The following is a 13,413-nucleotide window of genomic DNA, read 5'->3' as shown; positions in this document are numbered from 1 at the left end:
CAATACCCCACTATCACAAATAGACAGATCATCTAGACAAAAAATTCACAATGAAATTCTAGAACTGAACCAAGGTATTGAACAAATGGACTTAATAGATGTCTACAGAGTGTTCCACCCTACAAAATCAGAATACACATTCTTTTCGGCTGCACACGGGTCATTCTCCAAAACAGACCACATGCTAGCTCATAGAACATGTCATAGTAAATGTAAAAGAACTGAAGTTACTCCCTGTATATTATCAGACCATAGTGCAATAAAATTGGAGATCAATAACATAAGAAACTGCAAAACTCCCATAAACACATGGAAATGGAATAACACCCTCCTGAACAACCAATTGGTCACAGAGGAAATTAAAGAAGGAATTAGTTTCTTCAAGTAAATGATAATGCCAGTCCAACATACAGGAATCTATGGGATACAATGAAAGCAGTTCTATGTGGGAAATTCATAGCAATGAATACCCATATCAGGAAAACAGAGAGAGCTCAAATAAACAACCTAAAGTTGAACCTCAAGCTCCTAGAAAAAGGAGAGCATAACAAACCCAAAGCTTGTACAAGAGAGGAAATTATAAAGATCAGAGCAGAAATCAATGCAATGGAGACTAAGAGAATGATACAAAAAAAAAAAAATCAATGAATCAGAGTTGATTTTTCAAAAGAATAAAATCGATAAACCTTTAGCCAAACTTATCAAAAAAAGGAAAGAAAAGGCTCAAATCCATGCAATTAAGAACAAAAAAGGTGAAGTCACAACAGACCCAGCAGAAATCCAGAGGATCATCAACACCTACTTCGAGAACCTGTACTCTAATAAAATGGAAAACACAGAAGAAATGGACAGATTCCTTGATAGATACAAATTGCCGAAGTTAAATGTAGAAGATATAGAAATTCTAAACACCCCAATTACAATGAGTGAAATTGAAAATGTAATAAAAAATTTACCAACAAAGAAAAGCCCAGGTCCTGATGGCTTCACTGCTGAATTCTACAAATCATTTAAAGAAGAACTATCACCATTACTCTTTAAACTCATCATCGCTTCTCGGCCTTTTGGCTAAGGTCAAGTGTAAACTCATCAAGGAAATTGAAAAGGAAGCAATACTTCCAAATTCATTCCTGGAAGCAAGTGTTACTTTGATTCCAAAACCAGGGAAAGACCCAACCCAAAAAGAGAACTACAGGCAAATCTCCCTAATGAACATAGATGCAAAAATCCTCAACAAGATACTGGCAAACAGAATAGAGGGTCATCAAGAAGATGATACACCCTGATGAAGTTGGATTTATCCCAGGGATGCAAGGATGGTTCGACATATGTAAATCAATACCTGTAATACACTATATTAATAGAGCCAAGGACAAAAACCATATAATCATCTCAATAGATGCAGAAAAGGCATTCCACAAAATCCAACACCCATTCAGGATAAAAACCCTACAGAAATTTGGAATAGAAGGTCTTTATCTCAACCTGATTAAGGCTATCTATGAAAAACCAACAGCCAACATCATACTAAATGGTCAAAAACTGAAAACTTTCATGCTAAAATCAGGAACAAGACAAGGATGCCCACTATCACCACTCTTGTTCATTATAGTTCTGGAAACATTAGCCACAGCAATTAGAAAAGAGAAAGAAATAAAAGGAATAAAGATAGGAAAGGAAGAAGTGAAACTGTCATTATTTGCTGATGATATGATACTTTACATAGAAGACCCAGAAAACTGCCAAAAGACTTCTAGACTTAATTGACAGATTCAGTTGAGTAGCTGGATACAAAGTCAACACTCAAAAAACAATAGCCTTCTTATACACAAATAATAGACTCACTGAGAGAGAAATTTGGGAAACAATTCCTTTTACAATAGCATCCAAAAAAAGAGAAATATCTAGGAATCAACCTAACAAAGGAAGCAAAAGATCTCTACACTGACAACTACAGCACTCTGAAAAAGGAGATAGTGGAGGATATAAGAAAATGGAAAGACATCCCTTGTTCCTGGGTAGGAAGAACCAATATAGTGAAAATGGTCATACTTCCAAAACTACTGTATAGATTTAATGCAATGCCGATTGAAATTCCAGCCATATACTTCACAGAACTAGAGAAAACAATCCAAAAATTCATTTGGAACCAGAAGAGACCTAGAATTGGCTGGGGGTATCACAATCCCCAACTTGAAACTATACCACAAAGCTACCATGATAAAAACAGTATGGTACTGGCAAAAAAACAGACCTGAGGATCAGTGGAATAGGTTAGAAGATGCAGAAACAACTCCAGACATACTCAGCCAGCTCATCTTTGACAAAGCAGCCAACCACCCTCATTGGCGGAAAGATAGCCTATTTAATAAATGGTGTTGGAAAAACTGGGTTTCAACTTGCCAAAGATTAAAACTAGACCCATACATATGACCATGCACTAAACTAAGATCAAAGTGGATTAAAGATCTAAATATTAAGACAGAAACACTAAACTTTCTGGAAGATAAGTTAGGTAGAACTCTTGAAGACACTGGCATAGGAAATGACTTTATGAACAAAACCTCAGTAGCAAGGGAACTAGCACAAAAAATCAACAACTGGGATCTCATCTTATTAAAAAGCTTCTGGAGTGCAAGAGAAACCACCAACAGAGCTAAGAGACAACCTACAATGTGGGAAAAAATTTTTAGCAGCTGTACCTTAAACAAAGGACTACTATCTAGAATCTATAAAGAACTGAAAAAAATCAGACCTCCCAAATTCAAAGACCCAATTCAAAAATGGGCATCTGAAATGAACAGACATTTCTCAGACAAAGAAGTAAAAGGAGTAAATAAACATATGAAAAAATGTTCAATATCACTGCTCATTCGAGAGATGCAGATGAAAACAACACTGAGATTCCACTTCACCCCAGAAAGAATGGCTGCTATCAAGAAACCAACCAATAACAAATGCTAGAGGGGGTGTGGGGAGAAAGGAACCCTTCTCCATTGTTGGTGGGAGTGCAGACTGGTGCAACCACTGTGGAAATCAGTATGGAGATACCTCAAAGAACTAGGGCTAGAGCTCCCAGCTATTACCCTGGTGGTTATCTTCCCCCAAAGAATGAAAAGAATCACGGGGCCGGGGATGTAGCTCAGTGGCACCATGCCTGCCTAGCAAGTACAAGGTCCTGAGTTTGAGCCCTGGTACCACAAAAAAAATTAGAAAGAATTAAAAGAATCATACCACAGAGATATATGTGCACTCACGTTTATAGCGGCACGGTTCATAATAGCTAAAGCTTGGAAACAGCCCAAAGGTCCATCAACTGGAAACTGGATAAAGAAGATGTGGTTTTTAAAAATAAAATGGAGTACTACTGAGCCATAAAGAAAGAGAAACTAGAGACATTTATAGCTAAATGGATGCACATTGAGGCCATACTCTTAAGTGAAATAAATAGGACACACATGTGTAAATACCAAATAGTTTCTCTATCTAGTGTGAGACACTGAAAGTGTAAATAAGGATTAAAATGATTAAAATGAACAACTGATAATTTGAAATGGGAAGAAAAGGTTCAAAGGGGTAGGGGTGGTGGGAGGGGAAGGGGAAAGGAAAGAATGGAGAGGAAAAATTATGAGAAAAGAAAAAAATGGAAACAATGTCTATGTAAATAGGGAAGGGTGGAGGGGTGAAGGGCGCACAGGTAATGGGGAAAAAATAAGAACCAAGATACATCATGTATAGGTGCAAGCACCCAATGATAAATGTAAATGTATTGTATACCTTAAATGTACCAAAAAAAAGAATTTAAGGGAAAAAATATATGAAGAGAAAAAGGCAGGCTTTCAAATGACAAGAGGGAAATAAAAGGCAAAGTGCTATCAGATTTTAAAGGACAAAGAACAATTATAATTGGGTGAGGGAGAAATATTAAGAAACAAGTAGGGGCCGGGAATTTAGCTCAGCGGTTTTGGTGCCTGCCTCGCAAGCAAAAGGTCCAGAGTTCGATCCCCGGTACCAACAAAACAAAACAAAACAAGAAAGAAGTAGGATAAATAGCCCTGAACTCAGACAGAGTAGTCACTGGTCAGCAATTTCTGGTGGCAGTTCTGGTAGGAAACAATCTGGCTCCAGGCTGGGCAATGCAATGAAGTGGACAGGCCTAGAGGCTTGCCAAGAGAAAGAGTTGGCAACTGGTAACAACATGCACGGGCTGGCATTTTCCTCTGAGAATGCAACCTGCTTTCTCATCCTGAGAAATCAGGAGGAGCTGGGCTGGGGAGGTGTGGGCACGGACAGCACATACTGTGAGATCCCAAATCCACAATTCCACTAGGCTTAGTCCCTCTAGCAGTGTTTTTCATTATTAAGATGAAATACTCCAGGCTTGGTACTTTATATAGAAAAGAGATTTATTTAGTTCATAGCTCTGCATGCTCAAGGGCATGGGACTGGCATTAGCTTGGCTCTGGTGAAGGCCCCGCTGTGATGGCATTACAATGGTGGGGGATATGCAAAAGTAGGCAAGTACGTGGTGAAAAGGGAAGGCCATGGAAACAACTCTGCCTTGCAAACTAAGGGTCACATGAGAACGATGTTAATCTCTTCCTAGCACAAGGTCCCCATGACCTACACCCTCAGGTCACCAGGTTCTGCCTCAAGGTTTGACCATCTCAACACTGCCACAGTGGGGACCAGCTTCCGACACATGAACCCTTGGAGACACACACTCAAACAACTCCAAACCACAGCACTTCCTGATGTCTCGCACTAAGGAATGCGTATGCTCTCATGGGCCCATGTTATCCATAATATCCTGTTTTCCCCCTAGCTCCACAGAATCTCCTAAAACAGAGAAACTTTTGGCTCTGGTGGCAGAAATGGAAAAGATACACCCTTGGTTTCTCGAGTTACAACTCTAAAAGTTTTCCCATATGCATGCTGTTCTCTTAGAAAATGATGGTAACTCTGGTCCATCTTAAGTTGCAGGAGGACTATTTACAGCCCTTCTTTGATAAATGAGTTCCTAACTCTTAAGTATCTGTCTTCCCTTAATAAGTTTCAGAACAACAAAACTGGGGAAGCTATAGGCTACACAGGAGATAAAGTGATCGCTCACTTCTTGGCTCTGAGTTTCAGACTTATTTACAATCCTGGGAAAGAAAGCTTAACAGCAAGGAGCTCACGAACAAATGGGAATCTGGCAGGTGACTCCCCACCCCATTTTTCATGGGGTGTATTCCTGACAGTCAACAGTCTAAAGACAGGGCTCTTCCTGGGGAAGGGAGGTACCACTATTAATAGGTTCTTGTTTGTAAACAAATGGACCTGAGGGCAACTGACCAAGCATATCCAGACCTAAGCAGAATGCAATTTAGCAAGTGGAGCTCTTCCTCCAGCGAGGTTCCAAGCATCTGGAAGCAACAGGGCTGTTTCTAAACTTTCTTCCAGGCATTCTGCCTTACCCTAAAGGATAAAACTTGGAGAGATTCTGGACTCCATCATCCCTTTTCCTCTCACCCTCTCCTGATTCTATAAATCATTTCTGGCAGGTAGCGGGGAAGCAGCTGCGAATGACAGTTTTGTTCTGGAGCACAGGAAGCCACCTTTTAACCCTCCTGCTGTTGTTTGTCTCCCGAAATGTGACAAAAGAACAGATGTGAGCAACATGCCAACTGTTGAGAGGATCTGCTTGGAGCACCAGAGGAAGCCTGTTCAGACCCACACCGCACCAGGGCTCCAGGGCAGGCCAGTCTGGTCCATACCTGGCAGCCCCTACACACGCTCTGCTTGTGTTGGTTTGGATGGGCAGCATTCAGCCAACTTACCACTCACACCCCTGCTTCCTCTGCCATCCCGAGGCTCCCTAATCTCATAGCCCTACCCAGAACCCAGTTCAAATGCCACTGAGCTCCAGCCAGCCTCACCTCCTAGACTTCCTTCCCTCATCTCTAGACCAGGTAACTTCTCACAGGCTGCAGTGTGTAGGCCCCTCATGAGTCCAGCTCACTGCAAACCATCCTATTGCCGCCTACAAGGTTGGAGCCATGGTTCGCACACCTTTCTATTCCCAAAGTGGCATGTTTCATATCTTTTTGTTTGTTTATTTTTGTTTTATTGGTACTAGGGATTGAACTCCAGTCCTTGCGCTTGCAAGGCAGACAGCTGAACCACTGAGCTAAATCTCCAGCCCTGTGTTTCATATCTTTAGCTGCAGATGATGAGTGAACTGGGAAACAAATTTAATGGGAAGCACTCAGTATTTTAAAATACTAAATGAAACAAAAGCTAGCTTACAAAAGACAGTCTTGGGATAACTGGGTAACTCTAAACTAGATATTCGATAACATGGAATTCTTATTAATTTTCTTCGAGACAGAAAGGTTCTACAAGGCAATGACTTTTTTAAAAAGTTCCCTTTATCGGACTTTATTTTTTGAAACAGTTTTGGATTCACAGCAAAATCGGAAGTGGAAGGTACAGAGATTCCCCATATATTCCTTTCTTCCTCAGTAAGCATCTGCCACTAGAGTATACAGTTGTCACAACCAATGAACTTCCCTGACACCTCATTATGAGCTCAAGTCCACAGTGTACATTACGGTTCATTCTTGGAGTTGCATAGTCTCTAGGTTTGTACAAATATAAAATGACTAGGATTTACCATTGTAGTACCATTACAGAGCAGTTTCACTACCCTAAAATTCTTCTGCAAATGCTTTCTTTTTAAGGAAACACATGATGAAGAATTAGGGGAAAATTTGGTTTCAAATGGATCAGAAAAAAATGTTTCTATGTGTACAGGGGGTGTTGGATGTATGTGTATAATTATATGTATTGGGACGAATTAGGCAAATGTGTCAGAACGTTACAACTGCTGAATCTAGGAATACATACATAGGTTTCAGTACGTTAATTTTTTTGTGTTTGAAAAGTTTCATAATAAAAAACCCCAAGAAATCAGCATACAAGGCCGGTACCAAAAAAAAAAAAGAAACCAGCACACAGAATTTCTCAAAATATGATTTTCTTTTAGGTGTCTATTGATTATGTGTCACAAAAATAGATCACAACAATGCACTTCTTAATATGAGTCAAAGCCCTTGGTTTGAAAATGCTGCCTGACAGCCATTTGCTCCTCCAAGCACACAATAAGCAGGCAAGGAACTGGTTTCTTAATTAACTACTAGAGGCACAAGATTTAAAAGAAGTGGAGAAATCTTTTTGTCTCCAGTTACTTCCTGTTAACTCAAACTCTGTCAAAACACCCAAGCTCATTCCTCCCTGAGTGCTTACAGACCTAGCCCCAACCCAGCCTCCAGGCCTTTCTTATCAGATGTTGAATTACTCATCAGGAAGGGTAATTCTGGCTTCTCCTCTGCACACCAGGCCAGGCGGGGTGTTAGCAGAAGACTCCAAGCAGGGTGACCAAATGTCTTGGTCTGCCTGGGATTGATGAGGTGTTTCCCAGGACCAGGGACTCTGGGTGCTAAAACTGGGCCATCCCAGGCAACCCAGAGCAGTGAATCACCCTGAATCAAAGAGAAGACTTTGCACGAACTGCGGACAGATCCAGGAGAGTTCACACTGCTGTGCTGTGTGGCAGATGGTACCCGGGCAGTGTGAATAAACCCAGCATACAAGGACTGGGAAAAAGTGGACATCTCTGATGGCATCACCCACACACCAACAGCCAAAGCCACTTTGCAATGTGGCTCTCACATCCTTCTTGAGAACCTTTCTCTGCTTATTCACCACCTAACAGGGAAAGCAGAGAACAAAGGAAACTTACTGTAAAAACGTCATCATCACCAAGCTCAGCTTCATTATGGATAGTGGAAGATGATGTAGTTGAGCCTAAAAAGACAAAAATGTGGTAGAAATGTGTCTCCGTGTTAAGTTGAACCCAATCATTCAAAGAACATATTTTAATGAAACCACATTGCTTTTGCAAGCAGATGCAATGTACCTGGGAATTAAGCACTTTTTATTTATTTTTGCATTGATCCTTGTGAGGATGCTCCCTAAATTAATTTTTCTCACTGCTATTCCTGATTAATCTCTCAAATGTGTTCACACTGGGCACTAGAGAATAAGCATGCAGAAAGCACAGGGAGCTGAGGGGAAATCCTGCCCACTCTCAGAGGGGCACACATCACACCTAGCCTCTGTAGTGACCTGGTGGCTGCAGCTGTGCAGGAGGAAAAGGTCTGGGCTTCGACCCTTCAAGTCAGACCAGCCACAGTCTCACTGCAGAACTGGGACTTGGCTTTGCTGGGGCTTCCACTTACCAATGGGAAGTCTGGACTAAACAGCCTGTACGCTTGCCTCCAGCTGTGAATTCAGACACTGTACTCTAGACTCCAGACCCTGGGAGCCTCGTGCTAAGCAGACAGCAGGCAAGGAGATTTTCTCTTAAAATGCCAGAGCCTCAGTGAATTTACTTTTCCACATCAAAATTAAGGTTCCTGTCAGAAAATCCAGCTTATTGCATCATAAAACTTTTTTCTTTAAAATTCAACTTACTGATATAACTTTTCCTTCATTTGGTTAATCAGTGTAACTGCCCCACTCCCTCCATGATAGTATCCAGTAATGTCTGGATCAGCGCAATTTACCAAATGAATAACCAAAAGAAAAATATTTAAATTTGTATACGCAATAGACTCACTAAAAGAGAAATTTACTCTGTCTTTTCTTTTTCCAGGTCAGGTCTTTAAAAAGGTGCATTTAGGAAATATTCTGCTACATCACAAAATTGAAATTACAGGGGTTACTCAGAGGGGGACAATTAGTACTTAAATTTCTAATGAGGGGTTGCAGGAAGAAAAGCAGCAGTTCCACAGCACTGTTTGTGCAATTCCTAGTGATCTTTTAGGATTGTTGTCTTCTCTTTGAATCACTCCAATCAATGTTTAAGGTAAATATAATAGAAAAACAGCTAAGTAAAGGGTGTATAAAGGAAAAACAAAAAACTAGAAGCTGGAAAATCAAAGCCTGTATGTAACTTCAGCGATTCAGTAAACAGACACGAAACAAGCTTCTATAGATAGATAACACAGGATGACCAATTTTCTCTCTAACCATTTAAAAACTGTGTTAGTATCGGTATTTAAAATATTTGTCACATGGCTGGGGATTTAGCTCAGTGGTTCTGGCACCTGCCTCGCAAGCGCAAGGTCCCGAGTTCGATCCCCCGTACCAAAATATATATATATATATATAAAATATTTGTCACATATGTTAGGCCAGTTATATGAACACTAGTTTTTAATTTTGTCTTTTGGTGATCTTATGGTGTCATTAATGGCTTCAAGTCCTAGCTAGAATTGTCTTAACTACAATTTTAAAGGTTAAATGATTTTTAAGATTTGCTTTTGCTTTTAGAACAGTTTCATTTCTTAAGCAAATGAAGCATACATTCTCGTGTGATTCATTAACATGCCAGCTTCGTATTTCTTTCTTCCCAGGGCACTAGACATAGCATTCATTCATTTATTCATTCATTCAAAGATAGGGTCTTGCTATGTAGTTCAGACTGGCCTTGAACTCACTATGTAGCCAAGGCTGGCCTCAAACTCATGGTGATCCTCTTGACTCAGCCTTCCGTCTCGGATTACAGGCATGTGCCACTGTGTCCGGCTAGTCACAGGACCATTAGCCCTCTGCTTTGATAGTCGTGCTAAGTGGAGAATTTGTTCGCACCTGTGAAGTTCAGCCAAGCCCACTGTGAGGACAAAAGCCCCAAGGCCCTTCCAGGCCAGCTCAGATGTTAACAGTGCCCACTGCTGGCCTGCAGAGCACAGCCCACAGCAAACCAGGGCCCCCGGAGCAATAGATCCTTTCCTTGTATACTCTGGGCTCTGATTTCCCAACAGTGGGCAAACTTGGGGCAATCTGAGTCCCTGAATCCATTCCCAATTCTGAGCCAAGACAGTCCAGACCAGAGCCAGTCCAATTGTCAGGACAAGGTGAAACCAGTCAAAAACTTATTCACATAGAAATCCCGAAATGCCTGTCTTTTCAGAGCAGTCTGAAGGTCAGACGGGATCACTCCTTACTGTGTAGCCTCACTGCATTCTCCCTGCACTGTCGCGTTAATCACTGTCCTCAGTGTTCTGAAGGTTTGGGCATCTACTGACTTGCCTGCTCCCTCCCCCAAGAGACCACAAATTCATGTTGGCAGACTGTTGGAATTAAAAAATAATTTGGAGGGGCCGAGGATTTAGCTTAGTGGTTTCGTTGCCTGCTGTGCAAGCGCAAAAAACTGTGTTCGATCCCCGGTACCAAACCCAAACCAAAACAAAACAAAAAATAATAATTTGGAGCATTCCCATAGTCCCACTAAGAGTGTAGTGATAAATTCAATACCTTCTATAAGGTCTTCAATCGCTTTCCTCACTCCCCTGTCAAAGGCTCTCGCATCAGCAGGGCTTTGGAAAGTAAGTCCGAACTTCCTATTATCGACCTTCCAATGATGAAATGTTGGATTGGCTTTGGTGTAGACCAAGTCCTTTCTTACATAGCATTCCAGTACAACCTGAAGGATTGAAACACAGGCTGGTTACCTGCAGAACAGCCACAATGGTGTCTGCTTACAGAAATCTAGTTGCCAACCACGAGTTCAGGCAACTGACACATTTTCTGCCCCTGCCCCCAAGCTCTTGTGAACCCCAGTTGTGGCGTCCTTCACCACACTCCTCTCCATCTCATTGCTTGTTCCCGCCCGAGTTGTGGAGCACTAAGCCCAGGCCATGATCTTGGGCCAGTGTGGTATTGGGGCCTTTGTACTGGTATTCCTCAGTCTTCCCTGCCCTGTCCTAATGGGCGTCTCGCTATGACCTTAAATTCAACAAGGTGAAAAGTCAACTTTTTTCTCAAATTTCTACCACTATTTTCCTTTCCCAACTTCCCCGTATCTGGCAATGCCAACCCTTCTCTGCTCCTTTTCTCGGGCTCAAATTTTCTGTGGTCACTCTTGCCTCCTCTGCTTTCTCTATCCCCTTGTATGATTAATAACGAGTCCATTTCATTTGTTCTCCAACCTCTTTTAAATCAACTCCATTTCAGTTGCCACCACACTGACCTGGGACTCCTTTAACTTCACCTTTGGATTATCAGAATAGTCTCCAAGTTTCTAACAAACTAGCCTCATAACTGCTTTCTGCTAAGCTAAAAATGATTGATCTTTTTATTGCTATGATGGAAATAACACCAAACTTATCAATGAGAAGACTGTGCTCTGAAAACACTGAATAAATGAGAAACCCAACAGGGTCCCACTCATTCCCCAGTGTGTTTCTACCACAAGCTGAAGTCTTGTATTTACCTAGTTTTGCTTATTACCTTCACAATTCAGTACTTGATTTTACATTACCCTAGCAGTTTCATGTGCAGTAATCTTGTTCCCCTAACTAAAGGTTAAGACATATTATAAAATAACTCGTGTCTAGCACAGTGCTATTGTTGATTCCCCCCACCCCGTACTGTAGATTGAACCCAGGACCTTTTGCTTGCCAGGCAGGCGTGGTGCCACTGAGCTAAAATTCCCAGCCCTGTTGTTGATGTTTTTGACACCTGAGTTTACATAATATTACAGAATAAAAGAAGCACTGCAACCATGTGATACAAAGTTAATTCTTTATTCATAAAAAACCCAAACTATTTACAATATTTATTCCTATGGCTTCATTACAAACACTGTAATGATTTTTTTGAGTTTTAGTAGCCTTGATCTTGTTCTGGAAAAGCTTCCCAATTAACAGTGTGATCTTGTTAATTTGTACTAAGTGAAGGGTGAGAGAAAAGGCTTGCTTGAATGAATGTAACTTTAAAGAACGTGCTTAAATGAGTACAAATTTCAAGGATATACCAAAGCAAAAAGAAATTAAATGCTGTCTAATAAATATTCTCTAACTTAGTAAATAAGAATAATACTCAAATTGGTATATTAAATAGCAGTCTGAAGCAGTTAACTTTATAACACTGGATTCAAAGAGGACAACAGTCCCCTTACAAAATTCTATTTATGATTAAATTGCTTATTATGAACATTTCCCCCTAAGAATAGTACAATGATTAAATGTCAGCCCAGCCCCATTCCAAATTGGGGAAATCCAAATAACCAAGGCTTTAACTAACAAATGTTATCTATTTTAGAATTTAATAGTCTCAATTCAAAGTCTCAAAATAAACTTTTTGCAAAAACAAAGACTCAGGGCCGGGGATTTAGCTCAGTGGTTCTGGCGCCTGCCTCACAATTGCAAGGTCCCGAGTTCGATCCCCAGTACCAAAAACCAAAAAAACAAAGACTCAGTTTTTCCATAGTTTTAGGGTAAAAAAAAATTAGTCTTTGGTTGACATTGTCCAACTTTAAAATTATTATTACAAAGGTGTATTTTCTTAGATTAGTTTTTTTTTTTTTGGTACCGGGGATCCAACTTGGGACCTTGCCCTTTTGAGGCAGGCACCAGAATCACTGAGCTAAATCCCCGGCCCCTTCTTAGATTAGTTTAAGTAAGCTCAGCCACTTAACTGAGATGAGGGAGAGAAATTAGGTACCATCTCTTTATGTTCTCTTAAGCAAATTAACGTCATTACATACCTAAGTATAACAGCAAAAATGAAAAAGTTCAGATGCTTCAATCATTGTAACAGATAAAAACGTTCTGTGAAGTTTTGGGATACATACAATTAACATACAAGAGAAGTTTTAAAAAGGTATTTTTAAATGACATGCTGGGAAAGAAAAGGTGATTATATTCTTATTGGAGGCACTAAAAATATCAACACAAATATGTATTGAAAAGAGTTAAGTAATTTAGATGAATATAGGAAGGCTCCTATCTTATGCTTTTCACTCTCTTCCCATCAAAGCCTCTGCATTTCTTGCATTACCCACTGCCAAACATACATGGAAGTTTAGTGTACGTGCGCTTAAACTAGCCACACTCACACTATGAACTGTTTTGCAACTTGCCTTTTATTTTCCTTAAAAACATGTCTTAGGGCTGGGCGCGGTAGTGCACGGCTGTAATCCCAGCACTCAGGAGGCTGAGGCAGGAGGATCACTGTGAGTTTGAGGCTAGCCTGGGAAACATAGCGAGTCCAAGGCCTGCCTGAAATACACAGTGAGACTGTCAACAACAACAACAAAGCCGGGGATTTAGCTCAGTGGTTTCCCCAAGGACCTGATCCCCGATACCAGAAAAAAACCAAAAACCAAAACATAAACAACAAAAAACCAAAAAAACATGTCTTAGGGGTTGGGAGTGTAGTTCAGTGGTACAGCATGTGCTGAGCATGCACGAGGCCCTGGATTTGATCCCCAGCAAAACACAAAACCAAAAAACAAGAAAACCTGTCTCAGAATATAGGGAGGTAATATATAATGGTTCTTTTCAATGGCTGTTATTTCTC

The 13,413-nt window shown here is 40.7% G+C and overlaps 1 protein-coding gene across 2 annotated transcripts in view; it reads right to left on the bottom strand.

The window, feature by feature from the left end:
- The window catches only part of Spred2 (sprouty related EVH1 domain containing 2), a 131,229-nt gene that overhangs the window by 20,552 nt on the left and 97,264 nt on the right, over positions 1 to 13,413 (bottom strand). For both annotated transcript variants that reach the window (XM_004849957.4, XM_004849958.4), the window contains exons 3-4: positions 10,366 to 10,534; positions 7,787 to 7,851 (exon numbers count right to left, since the gene is read on the bottom strand). In XM_004849957.4, coding sequence (XP_004850014.2) covers positions 7,787 to 7,851; positions 10,366 to 10,534 — 234 coding nt within the window. The remainder of the gene's footprint in view (positions 1 to 7,786; positions 7,852 to 10,365; positions 10,535 to 13,413) is intronic.

The sequence above is a fragment of the Heterocephalus glaber genome, unplaced genomic scaffold, assembly GCF_053883595.1.
Source record: "Heterocephalus glaber isolate CG9 unplaced genomic scaffold, H.glaber_assembly_v1.0 deba00001457, whole genome shotgun sequence".
NCBI lineage: Eukaryota > Metazoa > Chordata > Mammalia > Rodentia > Bathyergidae > Heterocephalus > Heterocephalus glaber.
This window is presented reverse-complemented; position numbering and strand designations above follow the sequence as displayed.